At 66.6% G+C, this 18,179-nt stretch overlaps 1 protein-coding gene across 1 annotated transcript in view; it reads left to right on the top strand.

Moving 5' to 3' along the window:
* Positions 1 to 14,879, top strand: part of DPYSL5 (dihydropyrimidinase like 5) — a 19,108-nt gene extending 4,229 nt beyond the window's left edge. Inside the window, exons 2-12 of the mRNA XM_044421092.1 lie at positions 5,167 to 5,325; positions 6,512 to 6,691; positions 7,099 to 7,167; positions 7,675 to 7,719; positions 7,869 to 7,944; positions 8,259 to 8,415; positions 8,553 to 8,694; positions 9,474 to 9,616; positions 11,015 to 11,222; positions 12,431 to 12,599; positions 14,794 to 14,879. Of these exons, the coding sequence (XP_044277027.1) occupies positions 5,167 to 5,325; positions 6,512 to 6,691; positions 7,099 to 7,167; positions 7,675 to 7,719; positions 7,869 to 7,944; positions 8,259 to 8,415; positions 8,553 to 8,694; positions 9,474 to 9,616; positions 11,015 to 11,222; positions 12,431 to 12,599; positions 14,794 to 14,879 (1,434 nt within the window). The remainder of the gene's footprint in view (positions 1 to 5,166; positions 5,326 to 6,511; positions 6,692 to 7,098; positions 7,168 to 7,674; positions 7,720 to 7,868; positions 7,945 to 8,258; positions 8,416 to 8,552; positions 8,695 to 9,473; positions 9,617 to 11,014; positions 11,223 to 12,430; positions 12,600 to 14,793) is intronic.
* Positions 14,880 to 18,179: the final 3,300 nt, after the last annotated feature.

Raw genomic sequence — 18,179 nt, 5'->3', positions numbered from 1 at the left:
CGATGTGGGGCACAGCCCTGACGGGGGGGTCATGCAGCTGGGGCCCGGGGGGGGGACAGCCTGGGCGAGGCCGCCATGCCCCCCCCCCCCCCGCAGCTGCCGGGCCCCCCTGGTGGAACAGAGGGGCCTGGCTCGGAGGAACCGGGGCAGCTGCTCGTGGCCCCCACAGGCTGGTCTGGGATGGGGTAGGCGATCCCTGGGGAGGGAGGCAGAGCCCCCCACCCCGTGGCTCAGCCCCAGCCCGGAGCGCCCCCCCCCCGGCCGCTCGCTGTGCCCCCCCCCCCCCGCAGGGAGCGGCCGGCCGCCGGTGCTGAAGGCGGTGGGGCTGGCTCTGTGGTGGCGGCGATCGCCTGCCGCCCCCGCGGGACGATGGGGGGGGGGCGGAAGGGGGCGGCAGGCCTGGCCCCCCTCGCGAGGGATCTGCCGGGGAGCAGAGGGGGAGGGAGGGGGCTCGGCCCCCCGAAGGCACGGCGGGGGGGCTGGCCGTGATTCCAGAGCACGGAAGCCTCCCCCCACAGCCCGGGCGGGCCCCTTCCCCCACTGTCCAGCTCCCTGCCAGTTACAAGGGCGACCCCTCCCAGCGAGGGTGGCTCGCCCAGCCATGGCTGCCCCCGTGGCCCCGCTTCCAGGGCTGCGTGGGGCTCCGCAAGGCCGGCACCTCGCTCTGGAAGGGGGCACCAGGCACAGGCCGGGCCCCTGCCCTGCGGCCCGGAGCCAAGCCCCACAGCGGGATGCGTGCGTGTGCAGCGGCTGCCCCGGGGCAGCGTGTTGGGCTGGCCTGGCGAGCCCGTCCTGCGCTCACGCAAAAGGGGCATGGCCGCACGCTGAGGGCCTCGCAGAGTGAGGAGGGGCTGGAGCCCTGGCCGAGGGAGAGGCAGCCCCACACCCGGCCCCGGCCCCCTTCACTCCGTCCACATCTGACAGGTTAAATAGCTTTGCCTCTTCCAGTGCAAAAGAAAAAGCGTCTTGATGGCATTGCCGCCTTTTGTCACCTTGGCTTTCCTTTAAAAGTTTTTTCGCAGAGGGGAAAACTTTCATATGCATTTCCATGAGTTTGACCGACGGTTTTTCACTTCACTAATCCGGTTCCTTTCCTGGTTGGGTGCCCTGTCTCGTAGCCATCTGAAAGTGCTGTGGGCATAACCCCCCGACTTCAGCCAAGCGTGGTCCTCAATGGCACGGCTCCAGTGGGGTGCGGGGGCAGCAGGTGGGGTGCTGCGGGGTTCAGTCCTGGCGCAGTCGGTGCTCTTCGACATTTTCTTTAAAGACTTGGGTGAGGAAGTGCAAGGAATGATTATCCAGTTGCAGATGGCACAAACCAGGTGAGATTGCGAACGCCTGGGAGACTCGGGATCTTGATAGGCTGGACAACCTGACTGCAAACAACAACAAAACCCAGTAGGCACACAAGCCCAAGTTCTGCACCTAGGAAAAGACACCAAACGCATCGTTTCGAGACGGAGAATACTTGGCTCGACGATGCTGCGAGGGAGAGGGGCCTTGGAAGGGTTGCAGATCGCAGGCTGGAGATGAGCCAACAGTGTGATGCGGCTACAGAAAGGGCAAATGCTATTTTAGCTGGCATGAACAGAAGTGTCGTTTCCAATTCATGTGAAGTCCTAGTTCCCCCCTCATGCAGCACTTTGTGAGTCCTGTGCCCAGTTCTGGGCACCGCAGTCGAAGAAAGATGCAGACAAGCTGGAAGGGGCTCAGAGGGGGCCACAAGTATGACCTGGGACTGGAACCGAAGCCCCAGGAGGAGAGATGGAAGGAACTGGAGAAGAGCCGACTGGGGGCCTGAGGCTGTGGGCTGCCCCACCCTGGAGGCATTCAAGAGGCAGCTGGACAGAGAGGTATGGCTTACCTTGGAGTCCTGCGCTGGGCAGGGGGCTGGACACGAGGGCCTTCTCGGCCCCTTCCAGCTCTATGGTTCTATGAAACTAGACCTGCCCCACCTGGGCCAGGCTTCCGGGATGCGAGCAGCCAAGCTCCTAGCAGCAGGCGAGCACGGAGAGCCGGCAGGAGTTTGGCAGGGGCGTCTCCAGTGCGGGAGAGCCCACACCCTCTCCAGGCGGGTGGCTCCACTGTCATATTGCTTTGACAGGTGAGGAATCTCTTCAAAAAGCAACTTGCCAGCATTTCGGAGAAGAATGATATAGTCATCACGGGGGACTTCCGTTTCTCTGATACATGCTGGGGCAAAATTTCTGCCAAACATGGCCCCTCCAAGAGATTCCTGACATGTGTTGCCGACAACTTCCTCCAGAGGCAGACCGAAGAAGCGACGAGAGGATCAGCTATCCTCGATTTAAAACTAACAGAGATAACCGTGGACAAAATAGCAGCCGCGGGAACCCTGGGGGGAAGTGACCATGCGATGCCTGAATTCTCAAAGATAAAGGAGACGAAGGTTAACTGCAGCCAAACATGCACCCCGGACTTCAGGAAAGCCAGCTTTGAAGAACCCACGGCCACTCACTCGTACGGGAAAGGGAGTCCGAGAGAGCTGGAAAAGAAGATTCTGCAAGCACTGCTGCAAACAATTCCAACAAGAAAAAAGCAGAGGAGACAGCCGAGGAAGCCCACGTGACGCCACGAAAAGGTGAGCGACAGCCTGAAAGGAAAAAAAGCAGATCTGCAGAGGTGGAAGCAGGGCCAGGCCACGAAGGGAGCAAAGAGCAAGGAACTGCAGGGACGGCATCAGGGAGGCTGGAGCGGGAAATGGACTAAGAACAGCGAGGGATGCTAAGAAAAGCAGGAAGGCCTTCTTCAGCACCATCCGGAACAAAGGACGTGAGGAAGAGGAGGGTGTCCAGCTACTCAGAGTGGGTGGCAGAGCGATAACAGGCGACAGGGAACAGGCAGAGGTGCTCAGTTCCCACGTCGCCTCAGTCTTCTCCCACAAGGAAATCAACAACAAAGAGGAAGTACAAGCTGGATGTGAGAGATGGTCATAAGAGGGTCATAAGAGAGCTGGTGGAGGAACTCTCAGAACCACTGGCTATTCTCTTCGATAATCTTGGGAAACAGGAGAAGTGCCAGACGACTGGAGAAGGGCTTTTTAAAACAGACACTGTCAGGGCAATTCGGCAGTGGGACCAGCAGCCTGGAGAGGTGGGGGGCTCTCCCCCACTGGAGACATTCAAGGCGAGGCTGGACAGGAATTGGTGTCCTGCACCAGCAGAGGGTTGGGCCTGATGGCCTTCCTGGCCCCCTCCAACTCTACTGTTCTAGGATTCTGTGATCCTGTGATTAGGGAAGGATGCCAAAAGACAATTCTTGCAGTGAGAAGAAAGAATAATCCTAGAGGGAGGACCGAAGAAATGCAATTGCTAAGAGCAGGGGAGAAGCCGACCGTGGCAGTAACAAGACCCAGAATCCCGAATGCAACTTTCCCGCAGTATCACCTAGAAGCAAAATCAAGGTACTGCAATTGCCCGTGCCGGGAAATGGACCGGAACAGCAAAAGAGGAAAAATGCAAGACCTCTTTCAGAACAACCAAGGTATCAAAGAAAGTCCAAAACCTAGAATAGGAATGCTGAAAGACCAAGAGGGTCCTTCCTGTCCAACCAGGAGAAAATAATGGAAGTGCAAAGAAGACTCCGAAGAGCTGCACAAAAGAGGGAATCCTTCAAGCGAGAATCCTGTGCGGAAGAGCCGGCTCTGAAAGCGCCTGGAAGGAAAGAACCAGGCAGAGTAGAGAGGGTGCCAGCAGATTATTCCAGGCTGCAGAGACCGACTCAGTCTAAACCCTAACAAGAAAATGCCAAGTACGGAGAACAAAACCATGGCCCACGCGAGAGGTTCGATATATTTTCTGGTCTCCGAGGAAGGAGATGCCCATAGCCCCCGTTTCCAAGCAAGCCAGGTGATGCTCAAGGTGTTGCAAGCAAGAATTCATCCCTGTATGGAGTGGGAAGTGTGTGACGTTTCCGTAGGCAAATGCATTGGACAAAAGGGCATTTTATCTCCCTAGCTGTATGCAGAAAGCTGGTTTAGAATCCGAGGAAGGCGTGGAAATTGGCAGAAGATGCATCAATATTTTAAGAGAAGCAGATGACCCCACATGACTGGCAGAAAGCAGCAGTGCCTTGAAGCGGCTCCTGGTGAAAGGGAAAGAGGACGTGCGAAAGCAGGGCTGCAGGTGAATAAGAAGAAAACAAAAGGCATGAATTCAGTGGAATTTCAGAACTTCACGCTCGACAATGAAGAAATTGAAATGGTGAATGATTTTCCATACTTTGACTCAGTCATAACTGAAAGGGGGACTGCGAAGACGGAGACTTGGAAGGGCAGCCGTGAAGGGACTAGAAAAGAGCATCAAGTGTACGGATGCGTCACTGGAGGCCCCAGCCAGCATCACCCGCCCTCTTGTACTCCTGACGGCTGTGTATGTGTGTGAAAATTGGACAGTGAAGGAGGCTGCCAGGGAGGCAGCTGATGCCATCAAAATACCTTGGACTGCCGGAAAGACAAGCAAGTGTCCTAGACCAGATCAAGCCACAACGTATTCCGGAAGCCAGCGTGTGCCTCAGGCCCCTTCCAACTCCACTCCTCCATGATGCCATGCTTGCCCAGAAGCGGAAACCAACCGTGGGGCCCTTTGGGGGGCCTCCGCCTGCAGCACTGTGCTGGGCAGCTCCTGGGGGGGGGGGCTGTGCCTGTCCGCCCTCCCTCTGAAAGGGAGCAGGCTAAAGCCACCCCGCAAGGCCGCCGCGGCCTGGGGTGGGGCGGTGGCCAAGCTGTGTGCCCCTCCGGCGCTTCCTTTGTGCCCCGTTTGCCTCATGGGAGGAAGGGGAGGAAAGCCCCCCTCCGTGCCCTCCACATGGTTCGCTCCTTCGGGCGAACTCGGGGTCCCCGTGTCCTGCACGCAGGTGATCGCTTTGACTCGACTCGGAAGCCGTTTTCTGGAGGGCAGCTCAGCCCTTCTCCAGCCTAGCGTCTGTCGGCCCGTCGCCCGCCGCAGACCCCTCAGTTCGCCAGGCCCGCTGGGCTGTCCGGACGCTTTGGGCCTTGCAGCCTGGCAGCCCAAGTGCTGGAAGTGCGCGCCGGTTCTGCTGGACCATTTCAGCGCAGTGCGCCGTGCTCTGTGAAGGCGGGTGGCGGGAGGCTGAGCGGGCCGGAGCAGGGACCCCGCGAGCCCAGGCACTCTCTCTCCCGCACAGGCTGCCCTCGTGGGGGGCACCACCATGGTGATCGGGCACGTGCTTCCGGACAAGGATGCCTCGCTGCTGGACGCCTACGAAAAGTGCCGCGGCCTGGCCGACCCGAGGGTGTGCTGCGACTACGCCCTGCACATGGGCATCACCTGGTGGGCGCCGAAGGTGAGGGGGCTGCAGAGGGTGGGGGAAGCCCGGAGCTGCCTGGGCCGAGCCTGGGGCCGGGCCCGCCTTGCCTGGCGTTGGCTGGCCCAGACACGTCCAGCCTTTCGCCCAGGCGTCCGGTGTGCTCCCACGTCCTGGTGTGGTGGCGGCGCCGGTGGCTGGGGGGGAGCCCAGCAGAGCTGCTGGCCCACGAGCTGCGTGCCGATGGCTCCCAACCACGGGGACCCCAGCTTTTTGCTGGCCCCGGACCACAGCTCCCAGCACCACCACCAGTGATTGGCCGTGCTGGTGGGAAGGCCACAGGAGCTGCAGTCCACGGGCCTCTGTGGTCAAGGACCACGGATGCGGCAGGCTTCAGGCAGCGGCCTCTCCCAGCAGCCGCAAGAGATGCAGGGCTGCGACCTGGGAGGGAATGTTCTGCAGACAAGACCGGTGTGCCGCCCCCCTCGATGGCCTGAGCTCCTGGGGGGGCCGTCCACGGGTTCCTTCCCTCGATCCTCTTTCCTAGAGCCCTTTGGGAGTGTCAGTGGACACGTGGATGGGTGGCCCAATGGACACGGCTTGCTTGGACTTCCAGACGGCTCACCACAGGCTCCCGAGCAAACTGAGCAGTCATGGAATAAAAGGGAGGCCTTGGGGGGGAGGGGTCCTCTGATGGGTCACTCCGTGGAGCAGCCCCCCTTTGAGGAGCGGCCAGGGCAGCGGGGACTGCTCCCCTTAGGAAAGGGCGAGGAAGAGGAGACGTGGCGGAGGCGTTCGAAACAGTCCACGGTGTGGCAAAAGTGGAGACGGAGACGTTTTTCCTCCTCCCCATAATATTAAACCCCCGCGTGCCTGAAGTGCTGCGTGTGGCAGAGCCCGGCCCTGATCCAGCAGGGCGGCTCTTACGTTCTCAGACGTGCCACGTGAGCTTCGGATCAGGGCTTTGGACGGCCGGGTCCTTGTCCCGGTTGCCAAATGCTCTGCCTGGGAGGAGGAGGCTCGGCTTCGGCTTCGGCACGCCAGAGGTGCTGGGCGTCCGGGAGGGCAGCCCTCGATGCCGGCGGTCCGGACTGGGCAGCGCGACGTGCGACACTTGCGCCGCTCCTGCTCCGGGCCGCCGGGCCGTGCGCGTGGGGGCCGGGCCCCTCGCAGCCGTGCCGGGCCGTGCCGGGCGGGCCTCATGGCTGCTCCGTCGCTGCCCCAGGTGAAGGCTGAGATGGAGACCCTGGTGCGGGAGAAGGGCGTCAACTCCTTCCAGATGTTCATGACCTACAAGGACGTGTATATGCTGCGCGACAGCGAGCTCTACCAGGTCTTCCGCGCCTGCAAGGACATCGGCGCCGTGGCCCGCGTCCACGCCGAGAACGGCGAGCTGGTGGCGGAGGTGAGCGGCTCGGGGGAGGGCAGCGGGGCCGCCCAGCTGTGGGCCTGTCCTGGGCACTGCCCCTCCGCCAAGCGCCCCTGGCATGCCCCATGTTGGGAAGGGTGCCAGGCCTGCGCCTCGCGGAGCTGCTGCCCAATCTGATCCGTCCTGTCCCGGCTCCTTGGAGGTCCCCGCAGGGCCCCCTCGCCCGTGCTCGCGGGGAAGCTCCGGGAAAGGGGGTGTGCTCCGCACGACCGGAGCACCCGTCTCCTTTGTCGGCCTGGCTGCGGGGTGGCACCAGAAGGCTCGGCACCTCCCTGGCCACTGGCCTTGGCTCACGGCCAAGCCCCAGGGCCCGCAGGAGCAACAAAGACATGCCCCCTGTTGGGGCGCGGCGGACTCACCCCCCACCCTGCTTCTTCCCACAGGGGGCCAGGGAGGCCCTGGACTTGGGCATCACTGGTCCAGAGGGGATTGAGATCAGCCGGCCAGAGGAGGTAAGGCTGCCCCCACTGGAGGGCAGGCAGGGCCTCGGGGGCACTGCCACCGCCGGGAGGAGGGGCTCCCTCTGCTGCCGGGGCAGGGCAGAGCGGAGGGAGCCGGAAGATGCGGAGGACGCGGGCTGGGCGGGCACTGCTTTCTCGGCCAGAGGCCGTGTCGGCAGCCCCTGCCGGAGTTCGGGGAGCCGTTCCGAGGCGGTGGAGGCTGGCCGTGGCAGGGGCACCCCCAAAACAGCCGGAGCAGCGCAGTGTGCGCTTGGCCCGAGGGAGCCCCGGGTCCCCCCGTCTGCGGCCCGCTCGGTGCCGGTGGCCAAGGCGCGCTGCCTCTGCCCTTACTGCCATTGGGGTCGCGGGGCAGGGAGCGGCCAAGGACCCGTTGGAGCACGTGGGCCCCTGCCCCGGGGCCCCCGACCGGGCCGGCTCCGGGCTTCATCTGCAGGCACACGAGTGTCACGTGGTAATCCGTAAGCTGATCGATAAATCCCTCTCGTGCTCCATTTGCAGCTGGAGGCTGAAGCGACGCATCGGGTCATCACCATCGCGAACCGGGTGAGCAGCCGCCCACCCGACCCCACGTGCGCGGGCCCCCGCAGCTGCCTCCTGCCTGCCCCCCACTCCTGCACGGGCTGCCCAGGGCAGCTGCAGGGGGGCCGTGGCCCCCCACGGGCCTGACGCCTCCCGTCCTCCTCTCTCGGCAGACTCACTGCCCGGTCTACCTGGTCAACGTCTCCAGCATGGCGGCCGGAGATGTCATCGCTGCGGCCAAGATGCAAGGTGGGGCCGCCCCCCGGGCCCTGGGGGCGGGCCTTCTGCGGCACTGCCCTGTGCGAGGGGACAGCCCATCTCCTTGGACGCCTGGAGGGAGGGTCAGGACCCGGCCCTCCCCTTCCCACCAGCTGCCACAAGGAGTGGCCGGCATCATCGGCGGGGCCTGGCCTGGCCTGAGAGGGCCCGGCAGAGGTTTCTGTGGTGGCTGCGCACGGCCAGACGGCTCCGGCCACCCACCCCGCCTCTGCTGCGGCCCAGGGCGTTCCCGGGGGGCTCAGCCCCCAGGCGCCCCCTGAGCACCCTCCGCTTTCCTCCCGCAGGGAAGGTGGTGTACGCGGAGACCACCACGGCCCACGCCACGCTGACGGGCCTGCACTATTACCACCAGGACTGGTCCCACGCGGCGGCTTACGTGACTGTGCCGCCCCTGCGGCTGGACACCAACACCTCCGCCTACCTCATGAGCCTGCTGGCCAAGTAAGGGCCCCCGGGGCGGGGGGGCGGGGGAGCGGCTGCCAGCGGGAGGCTCGGGCGGGGGCCGGGAGGGCAGCTGGGCAAGGGGGGAGAGGGGCCAGCCCACCCCCGCCACCCACCTCTCCGCCCCCTCCCCCCAGCGACACCCTGAACACCGTGGCCTCCGACCACCGGCCCTTCACCAGCAAGCAGAAGGCGCTGGGCAAGGAGGACTTCACCAAGATCCCCCACGGCGTCAGTGGCGTGCAGGACCGCATGGCCGTCATCTGGGAGCGCGGCGTGGTACGTGCGGCCGTGGCCGGGCGAGGGGAGGCGAGGCAGGGGCCGGCCCAGAAGACTCGGCTCGCCTCGCCCCGACCCAAGGGCAGCTCTCCGAACGCGCCACAGCAGGCTGGCCCCGGGATGAGGGGGAACCTGCTGTCAGTGTCTTTTAGGGGGGCAGGTGTCCCGGCAGGCCGGCCGTGGTTTTGGGGACCCTGCTGGCCGCACGGTGCTGCACCCCTGCTGGTGGAAAGGGCCACGGGGCCTCCGGGCACGGGGGGCAGTGGCAAGGGGGCCCTCGGGCCCGCGGGGAGGGCAAGCAGTGGCCGATGGCCGGGAAGGCATGCGGCTTGTGCCCCGTGTGTCGCATCAGGCCAGCCCAGGGCGTGCCTGGCTGGAGCCCGAGGCGGCCTGCTTCCTGGGGGCCGGAGGGGGGGGGGGACTCGTGGTGGCCTTCCTTCTGGCGGAGGCCTCGAAGGACATGCCAGGCTGTGGGGCGCGTGCCCCATCGGTGGCCGTGCTGCAGAAGGGGGGCGGTTGCTCTGGCCGCAGAAGCAGAGGCCGTGGCCAGGTCCCACCTGCACGCGAGGGAGGCCTCCTGCAGCGGGCCCCCCCAGCGCTGAGGAGCTGCCCCCCCGGGCAGGCCGCCCTTCCCCAGTGCCACCTCCCTGTTCCTAGCTCAGGCCTGCTAGCCCCACACCCTGGCCCCAGCTGCCACCGCCCTCTGGCAGGGGCTGGGTGCCCGTGCCCAGCCGGCAGCCTGGTGCCGGGATGGACCCCCCTCGCTTTTGGCCCCGCAGGTGGGGGGCAAGATGGACGAGAACCGCTTTGTCGCCATCACCAGCTCCAACGCCGCCAAGATCCACAACCTCTACCCTCGCAAGGGCCGCATTGTCCCCGGGGCCGACGCGGACGTGGTTGTGTGGGACCCTGAGGCCACGAAGTACGTGGGGGGGGCTGCGTGGCGGGTGGGAGGAGTGCCGTCGGACTCGGTCCCGTGGCGCGTTTGTGGCCCTCCCCTCATGCGTGACCGGTCTCCCCAGTCAGTCCCCGAGTGGCCTCCGTCGGTGCCCCAGCAGCGGCCGCAGCCGGCATGAGGGGCGCTGCCTGCCCAGCATGGGGGGCTCATTTCCCAGCGGCTGCCGGGGGCGCTCGCCAGGCGCTCGGGCTCTCGGATCGCTCGTGCATCCAAGCCGTGTGCTGTTCTGCCGCACGGCCTGGGCTGTCGGCCTGGGACCGGGAGCGGAGGAGTGCTGCCAGGAGGCACGAACGGGGGACGTCTGGGTGAGCCAAGCTGGGCTGCCCATCCGGCTGCAGTGCAGAAACAGGGCCCGCTGCGGGGCGGGGGCTTCCCGTGGGATTGCTGGCTGCTTTGATTCCCGCTTGGGTCAGTGGGAGGTGTGTTTCGCTGGCTGCCAATGCCTTCGCGCTCCACTTGGACCCAGGCCCCCAGAGGGGCAGGACTCGGGCTCAGCGATGCTTCTGCCAGCCTGACTCACGTGAGCAGGGCCTGCCGCCGCCGCCGAGGCGTGAGCGCCGAGCGGCATATTGCCGGGGAGGAGCGAGCGAAGGGCAGACCCCTCAGTCGCGCTTCCGGAATGCCACTCGGGCTCAGTCCCCGGAGGGGTTGTGGCCCCTCGGGAACGATGCCCAGTTAAAGGGGCAGGTGGAGCTGCCCCTTTAGCGTCCCCATACACTGTTCGAGAAAGAGCCGTCGGGGCGGAGCGGGGGTCAGACCCGATGGCCCAGGAGGCCCCCTCTGCCCCCGTGTCACTGCCTGGTGTGGAAGTGGCCCTTCTGTCCTCACGCGGCACTTTGCACTGCTGCTCTGGGATTGGGACCCTGGGCGAGGCTTTTACGAGCCGACCAGCTGCAGCAGGCCTTCAGTCCCGTTCCAGGGATCCTTTTTTTACTCACAAAATTTTATTTCAAAAGAGGGTTGACACCATAAAGGCGAAAAGAAAACAACATAGATGGTAGCATTAAAACACCACTGAAGATGATGTGAATTCACTTCTTGATAGCCGATATGTTTGTGCCCTATCTGCAGCAGTAGGGCCTCAGGAGGAGCTGACTGTCTTGTATGAAAATGAAACTACGGTTTAAACAGCGTGGAAAGGGCTCGCGCGATGATGTGCCATCTTCGAAACCCCCCAGCAGCTGCGCCACTCTGCGCTGGGCCTGGCTGACCAGGTGGCAGAGATGCTGGGGGGGCGTGGGTGGCTGGGCAGGTTTTGTGGCTCCCCTCTGCCTTTCCCCAGAGCCCCCCCCACACACTGGGCTCCTGGGAGGGACCCGGGCCACTGCCCCACGGGCGCTGAGTGCCGCTGCTCCCCCCCAGGACCATCTCAGCCAGCACCCAGGTGCAGGGGGGCGACATGAACCTGTACGAGAACATGCGCTGCCACGGCGTGCCACTGGTCACCATCAGCCACGGGCGCGTCGTCTACGAGAACGGCGTCTTCATGTGTGCCGAGGGCACCGGCAAGTTCTGCCCACTCCGCTCCTTTCCGGACTCCGTGTACAAGAAACTGGTGCAGCGAGAAAAGGTACTGCAGCGGCTGGCCGGGGCTGGAGGGAGCCCCCAGCACCCCTCCCTGCCACAGCCGCGGCACCAGGCTCGGCACCGCCTGGGCAGGATGGCGGCAGTGGGGCGGGCGGCCCTTTGGGCTGCTCCGAGGAGGTTCTGAGGGGGCCAGAAGCCCGCCGTGGGCAGTGCCATGCGGAGGGCCCCTGGCAGGAGGAGGAGGGTGCAGAGGGGGTCTGCCGTGGGGCTGGGGCTCGCCCCCCGGGAAGTGTGCCGCTGTCCAGAGCTGGCACAGCAGCAGGGCTGGGCTTGGCGTCGGAGGGGGACGGGGACGGGGACGGGACGGGACGGGACGGGGAAGGCTGCTCCGGGCAGGCGCATGCCCCGCTGTGCCTGGGACTGCGGCGCGAGTGCAGAACCGGCCCGGCGGGTCGTGGCTCGCTCTTGCGCAGCCCTTTTGTCCGAGGAGCAGCACCGCTCCAGGCCCCCACCGGTGGGGCGGCGATGCCTGGGGGCAAGGAGGGCGGGCCACTTCCCTCCCGTGCGTGGCCACCACAAGCCGGGAGGACGGGCGACGGGGCAGGCCGTCTGGGGGGCAGCCAGCCAGGAGGGAGCGGGCCGTCAGCCGCCGCTCTGAACCCGCAGCGCTCCGCTCTACGCAGAGGAGCTCCTGTCCGAGGAAGACGGCTGGCCGGCAGGGGCCGTGGTCCGGCTCTGCCGCCGTTTCTGCGAGTGCGCCCCTCGGCCATGCGGTTGCGCGCGCCTCCGCAGGCCCCCCGCCAAAGCCCCGGGGCGAGGCTGTGCAGGCGGGAGTCTTGGGGGCCGTGGGAGGCGAGGAGAACCAGGCAGGCGTGTGAGGCAGGGAGCCGGCGGGACACGTGTGGGAGGGGAGGGCAGGGCAGGAAGGCAGAGCCCCGGCACGTGGCAGGCTCTGGCGGGCGGCCGGCAGGCAGGGGGGTCGGGGACTCCTCCTGGGGAGGGCAGCAGGCGGGCCTCCCGGGCCCAGCCGGATCTGTGCCCTGCAGGCCGGAAGCTCATGCCCAGGTGGGTCGGCACAGGCGCCGTGGGCACCTGGCGATCCGGCACCCCGGACAGGGCAGCCCCCCATTGCATTGCCCAATCCCCCCAGCAGCCGCTGTCTCCCCCCACCCCAGTCTCCCGAGTCTCCAGGGGGAGCACTTTGGGGAGGGGCCGGCAGTTAACTTTTATTTGTGTATTCGCTTTGATTAGAGTTTAAAGCTTAAGGGCGTGGACCGCACCCCATACCTGGGGGACGTGGCCGTGGTCGTGCACGCCGGGAAAAAAGAGACGGGGACGCCACTTGCAGACACCCCCACCCGACCTGCCACGAGGCACGGGGGCATGCGGGACCTCCATGAGTCCGGGTTCAGCCTTTCCGGTAAGAAGGGGCTGGAGCGGGGCTTCTGTGGGGAGGACGCCAGAGTGGGGGGATATGCTGCCCCTCACCCCACGCCAGCTGCAGCCCCCGCTCTACCCCGCCCCGTCTCTGCCCCCCACAAATCCCCCACCCCAGGCGCCAGCCTTGCACACAATTTCTCGCAGGAGGCCTGGACAAACCGGCCGTCCCTGCCCGCCCTGCAGGTTAGCAGCCCTTCCCTGCCGGGACCGGGACCGGGACCGGGACCGGGACCGGACCAGGACCAGGACCCGCTCCCTGCCCCCTCGCCTCCCCCCATTCTGCTTCCGTCACAGCCCAGGCCCCCCTCGCCGCCTGCAGGGCCAACCCTTCCTGCCTCGCCCCGCCTCGCCTCGCCTGCTGGGCTTGGGTAGCCGTCCTGCCGGTGGGTCTCCGTGCCAGTCAGGGATGGAGAGGAGGGGGCCAGAGGGGAGCAGGGAACCGGGCGGTGTGCAGGGCCTGGCCTGGCCTGGCCATGGCGTTGCGCGAGGGTCGCTTGGCTGCACGTGGGTCACACGTTCCTTAGCGGCTGGTCTGAGGCCGCTTACAGGAAGAAGCACCGCTTCAGCGGGACAGATTTGCGTAGTAGCAACTCGAAGAGCAGTGACGCCCGCTCTGGAAGCCACCCAACAGTGGAGATGGAGGAGGCCAGCCTGCCCTGCGTCCCTGGGGAGGAAATCGCTGGGCAGCCCCCCCCCCCCCCATTTCATTGCTATACTGCCCGCAGCGGCAGCTCCCCGGAGATGCGCAGCCGCCCGCCAGCCGGAAGGTCCCCTGGACGCAAACGGCCGCGGGTGGCATCAGTGCTCTAAGCGGGCCGAAGATGCGGCGGCTCCAGCGCTGGCCCAGAAGTGGCAAGCTCTGGCCCGTGCCATGAGCCCTGCTGTGGGAGCAGGCAGCCGCGCTCGTGCGCCTGCAGGCCAGCCTGGAAGCGCCGGTGTGCGCCGGACGAGACGGTGTGCGCCGGACGAGATGCAGCCAGCTTTCCCTCAGAAAGGCCTCCCTGGTGGGCCTGTGAGGCTCTCCAGCACGGCGCTCCCCAAGGCAGAGACAAGTCCAGAAGTCTCCCGAGAGGCGGACGAGGTCCTGCGGGGCAGCGCGGACACGCGAGCGGCCTTGGGGCCTGGTGTGGAGCTGGAGGGGGGCAGCTCCCCTCCCTCCTGGTCCAGGCATAACCCTCCTCTCCAAGGCCGTGGGGTGCATGCCCTGGGAAGCACCTTTGGACACCAGTGGGGGGGAGGGGGGACCTGTTTGTGGTCTTGGCCTCAGCCGAGGCTGAAAGGCCCCGGGGTGCAGAGTTCCCCGCAGCTGCTCTGCGCATTACTTCGGAAGCACGCGTGCTGCTTGCGCCCATGCGCCTGCTGGCCCCCACTTCCCACACTGGCTGGCTGCCGCACGTTCACTGGTGTGCCGTGGGGTGGGGCCCACGCCCGCACGTGAGGCCCGTTGGGTTCAGGGGCCCCGTTCTGTGGGATCCACCCTGCAGTGCAGGGCGCAGGGGCCTCGGGGCAGGAGCTTGTGACGGGGCAGTGAGAATCCCTTCTGGCTGGTCTTGCGGGGGGGGGGGGCAAGCGGACGGTCCGCTCTGTCCAGCCCAGAGGTGAGGCTGCTAGGCTGCCTCTCTCCACTCGGTCACCCATTCAGCTTGCCTCGCTTATTGCCGGAGAGGCGGCGACCGAGGCAGCCTGCCTTAGGAAATGTGAAAAGCTCCCTTCACACGGAGCCAGTCCAAAGGAATGGGCCAGCGGGACCACCCTGAAGCCCGGCTCCTCGTGGGCCGGGGGCCTCTTGTGCCCGGGAAGCCCGCTGCAAAGGCGGAGCAGGGCCCCCTCGGCGGTCTGGGCCCGGCGGGGCGCAGGGGGAGGGCACGGGGCGGCCCCGGGCCACGCTTCCCGCCCTCCCCTCCGGCCACATTCTCCTGCCTGCTGCTGCGCTGCATCCTCTCGCTTTCTCTTGCCAGCCCACGCCGCCGCCGCCACCGCTTGCCCACCTGCTGGAACTTCTGGGGCCTTGCTGCATGCGGGGGGGGGGGGGGCTTAAAAGAGCTGGTGCCTCTTTGGGAGGAAGGTGGGGGCGCTGTGCCCCGCTCCCTGGGCTCCCTGGGGGGGCGGGACGTGCCCCACGGGTCCCCAGCCACCTCTGACCGGCCCCCTCCCTCCCGCCTCTCTCGCCGCAGGTTCTCAGATCGATGACCATGTTCCAAAGCGAGCTTCGGCCCGGATTCTCGCTCCCCCCGGAGGCAGGTCTAGCGGCATTTGGTAGCTGCCCCGCTGACCTGTCCCCCAACTAAGGACGCCATCGCCCCCCCGCACGCCTGGCCGCCACCCGCGCCCTCGCGGCAGCCACGCCTTCCACCGGAGCCACCACGCCGGCAGCGCCACGCGGCCCCACAGGGATGAGGCGGGGGGCGTGGCCGAGCCCCTCCCGGCCCCCTCGGCCGCGGGGGGGGCGGCTGGCCGGGGAGGGCGCAGGGCCGGGGGGCCGGGCCTCGCCTGTCCCTTTCCGTTTTGCACGTTGGGTTTGGATGAGTGGCATTTTGACGTGTTTGTGCTGAAACGAAGGTGCTCTGTGTATCTAGCAGTAGGATAGGGGGAGGATGGGCTGGGTGGGGGGGCGGGGGGGCCCTGGGGGGCAGGCGTGGGCCGCCCCCTCACCCGGCCTCCCGCCCGCTCCCAGCTGATGCCTGGGGAGGGGGCACCGCTGGGCAGGCGCTCCTCTTCTTCCTGCGTCCCCCAGGCAGGGCTCCCATGGGTTCCTGGCACACAGCGCCCTGCTTTAGACTGGGGGGGCAGGAGCAGGAGCCCCCCCACGAGCCAGCCTGGGCCCGAGTGTCTTCCTTGCCCTGCTCGGGGCTGTTTCTTCAAGGAGCTGGAGGCGCCCTGCCCTCCCGCCCATCTCCAAGCCTCCAGGCTGAAGGGCCAACATGGGGCTGCTCCTTCCCCATTGCAATCTCGGCGCCCCCCAATGGCAGCTGAGGGACGGACGGGGAGGGGGCACGAGCCCCTCGGGCCCCGTGGAGGAGCAGCCTCCGGGGCAAGCGGACCCTCGCAGTGACAGGGCCTGGGCGGGGGCAGGAGGAGCAGGGGCGGCCGACCTGGGTCCTGCCCAAGGGGCTGCTGCCCCGGCCTCGCGGGCCAGTCCCCTGGCTGGTCCCGGGCTCAGGAGCAAGGCACGCCCCCCATCGCAGCGGGGGCAGGGCAGCAGGCCTCCCTCCTCGACGCCGGGGGTGGGGGGTCCCCAAGGCTCGCCGGGGTGCTGAGCACGGCCCCCCTCCATTCCCCGCCCCACACGGCGGTGCTCGCCCCACCCCGTGCTCTGCCCACCCAGACCTCCCTCTGCAGTAGCGTGGAATGTGAGCTTTCCCTTGTGCACTTCCCCCCACTAGTCGGTCCCCGTAGGTTTGTGTGGCCGGGTGGAGCAGCGCGACGGAGTCCCAGCTCCCAGGACCGCAGTGGAGGCCTCGGCCTCGGCCTCGGCGCGCAGCCAGCCCTGCCCCGGTACATGTTGAAATAGTCTTGTAGTGGCCGTTCGAGCACCTGCAGTGCATTTCTGTTTTCCCATTAAAGATGGTTCTCACTGTACACAGTTCCTGCCTCGTGCTTCTGAAGCAGCCTCCCAGGGTGGGTGGGGGGGGGGCTTGGAGGGGGGGCCCGGCCCCCTGAGGGCTGCTGGGCAGAGCGGCCCTGAGAGACTGGCCCACCCTTGCCGATGGCAGCGCTTCTGGGGGCTTGGGGGGCCCATCTTGCTCACCCCGCTCGTGGCCTCCACAGACAGTAGTGCCTGCCCCCCGTACCCTGTTCATTTGGAAAGCATGTGCCCGTTCCCAGCACAGGAAAAGCACCTGCCTGCTTCCCCGAACGGATTCCCGGGCATGGAAGGGGGCTTGCTTGGTAAGAAGGCCAGTTGCGGCAAAGTCTAGAGCACAGCTGAGGCTGAGTCCGGCGGGTCTGTGCCTGGACACGCGGCCGGCCCGCCGCAGGGGACGTGATGCGCCTCTGGAATCAGCTGCGTGCACACAGATTCGGTGGTGCGAGACGTGGCCGGGTCCCAAGGTGCTGCCCCAGGGCCAGTCGCTCCGTGGCACCATCCACGTCACACGGACCTCTCTGGGCAGCTTGCTCTGCGGAGGACGGCCTGCCAGCACTGGCCGCCTTCCTCCAGGCTGGCCTGGGGTGGGGCAGGGCGCAGTGTGCCGCGGCTCCCAGCTCGCCACGGCGCAGGCCGGCACGCTGAGTCAAAGCCCGGCAGCCGCTGCCGCTCGGCCAAAAGGGCTGCCGCCACCCAGCATCGCTCGGTCGTCTTTCTGTAGATAAACACGCCTCGCCCGAGGCCTGGCAGGCCGCTGGTTCGGGAGCAACAGCTGGCCACCAAGGCGCTGTTGGGGGGGCCTCCTCCTCCTCTGTCCCCCACACGCCCAGAACCAGGAAAAGAAGGGGGGCTTTGCGGGAGCTGCCCCCGGGGCTGCTGTTGCCTTCCCCACGAAGGCAAGAACCCCCCTGGGCTGGGGCAGGACGGGATGCGGCCGATGTTGCCCGTGCAGCCCCCGCTCACTCAGTGGCTCCCGGCACCCCAGAGCCAAGGGAGGCACCAAACGGTGACCCAGACTCGGCGACCCGAACATTCTGCATGGGGGGCACCGCAAGACGAGCCTTCCACTTTGCCGGTGCCTTCAGACAGTAGGAGGGCCCGGCAGGTGGGGCCAGGTGAACACAGGTGGCTCTGCTGGGGCTGCCTGGGGGAGAGACTGCCCCTCCTGCCTCCGAAGCTGATCCGGGCCCAGAGATGGGCAACAGCCACGTGCCCCCTGAGGGTGGAGGGAGAGCCTCCTGCCTTCCCGGGGTCCCAGAGGGCCCAGCCCCTTTCCTCGACCCCCATCACACCGGTTTCCTGGCACTTTCCCCACTGGTTTTAGGACTGGCCTCCCCCACAGCAGCTGCCCTGCCAGTAGCCAGCTTGGTGGCCCATTCACGCCGGGGCTACTTTCTCAGTGCCAGACCAGGATGCTTCTGCTGAGCCAGTCACACAGACACCCCAGAGCTGAGAGTGAGGGAAGGGGAGTCCGGACCTCCGTTGCTTAGCAACCAGCACTTTCCGTGCAGGGCACCTGTTCCCTGGTTGCACGGCAACTGCCAAGGGCTTCCTCCCCCAGGAAGTGGCCACAGTCCCAGCCCGGACTGCAACACCGTGATGGTGGTGGAGGAGACTTGTCCCCAGGGTGAGATGCGGTGCCAGGGGGCAACTGGGAGGCCTGTAGGGGCCCCGGGGCCCTTCATGGGGTCATGCAGGTGCGCCCCTCTCTGGGGCTCTCTGCCTGTTCTCAGTCATGGCAGCGCCTTCTCTCTAGCTGCTCTCCCATGCCCTGCTGCCCACGGCTGGGACGCCTACAGGAGGGCGCGGGAGCAGGGCACCGGCATGGCACAGGTCGGGGGACTTACCACGGCAGGCAGACTCCGGCTCTGGGTTGGCCTGGGATGCAGGGGCGCTCACCCGGCAGCTGTCTTCATGAGGGCGGCTCGCGTTAAGCACTCCCGCGGGAGCCGCTGGGTGACCGGTTTGGTTTCC

The sequence above is a fragment of the Varanus komodoensis genome, unplaced genomic scaffold (genome assembly GCF_004798865.1).
Source record: "Varanus komodoensis strain SLA01 unplaced genomic scaffold, ASM479886v1 scaffold114, whole genome shotgun sequence".
Classification (NCBI taxonomy): domain Eukaryota; kingdom Metazoa; phylum Chordata; class Lepidosauria; order Squamata; family Varanidae; genus Varanus; species Varanus komodoensis.
This window is presented reverse-complemented; position numbering and strand designations above follow the sequence as displayed.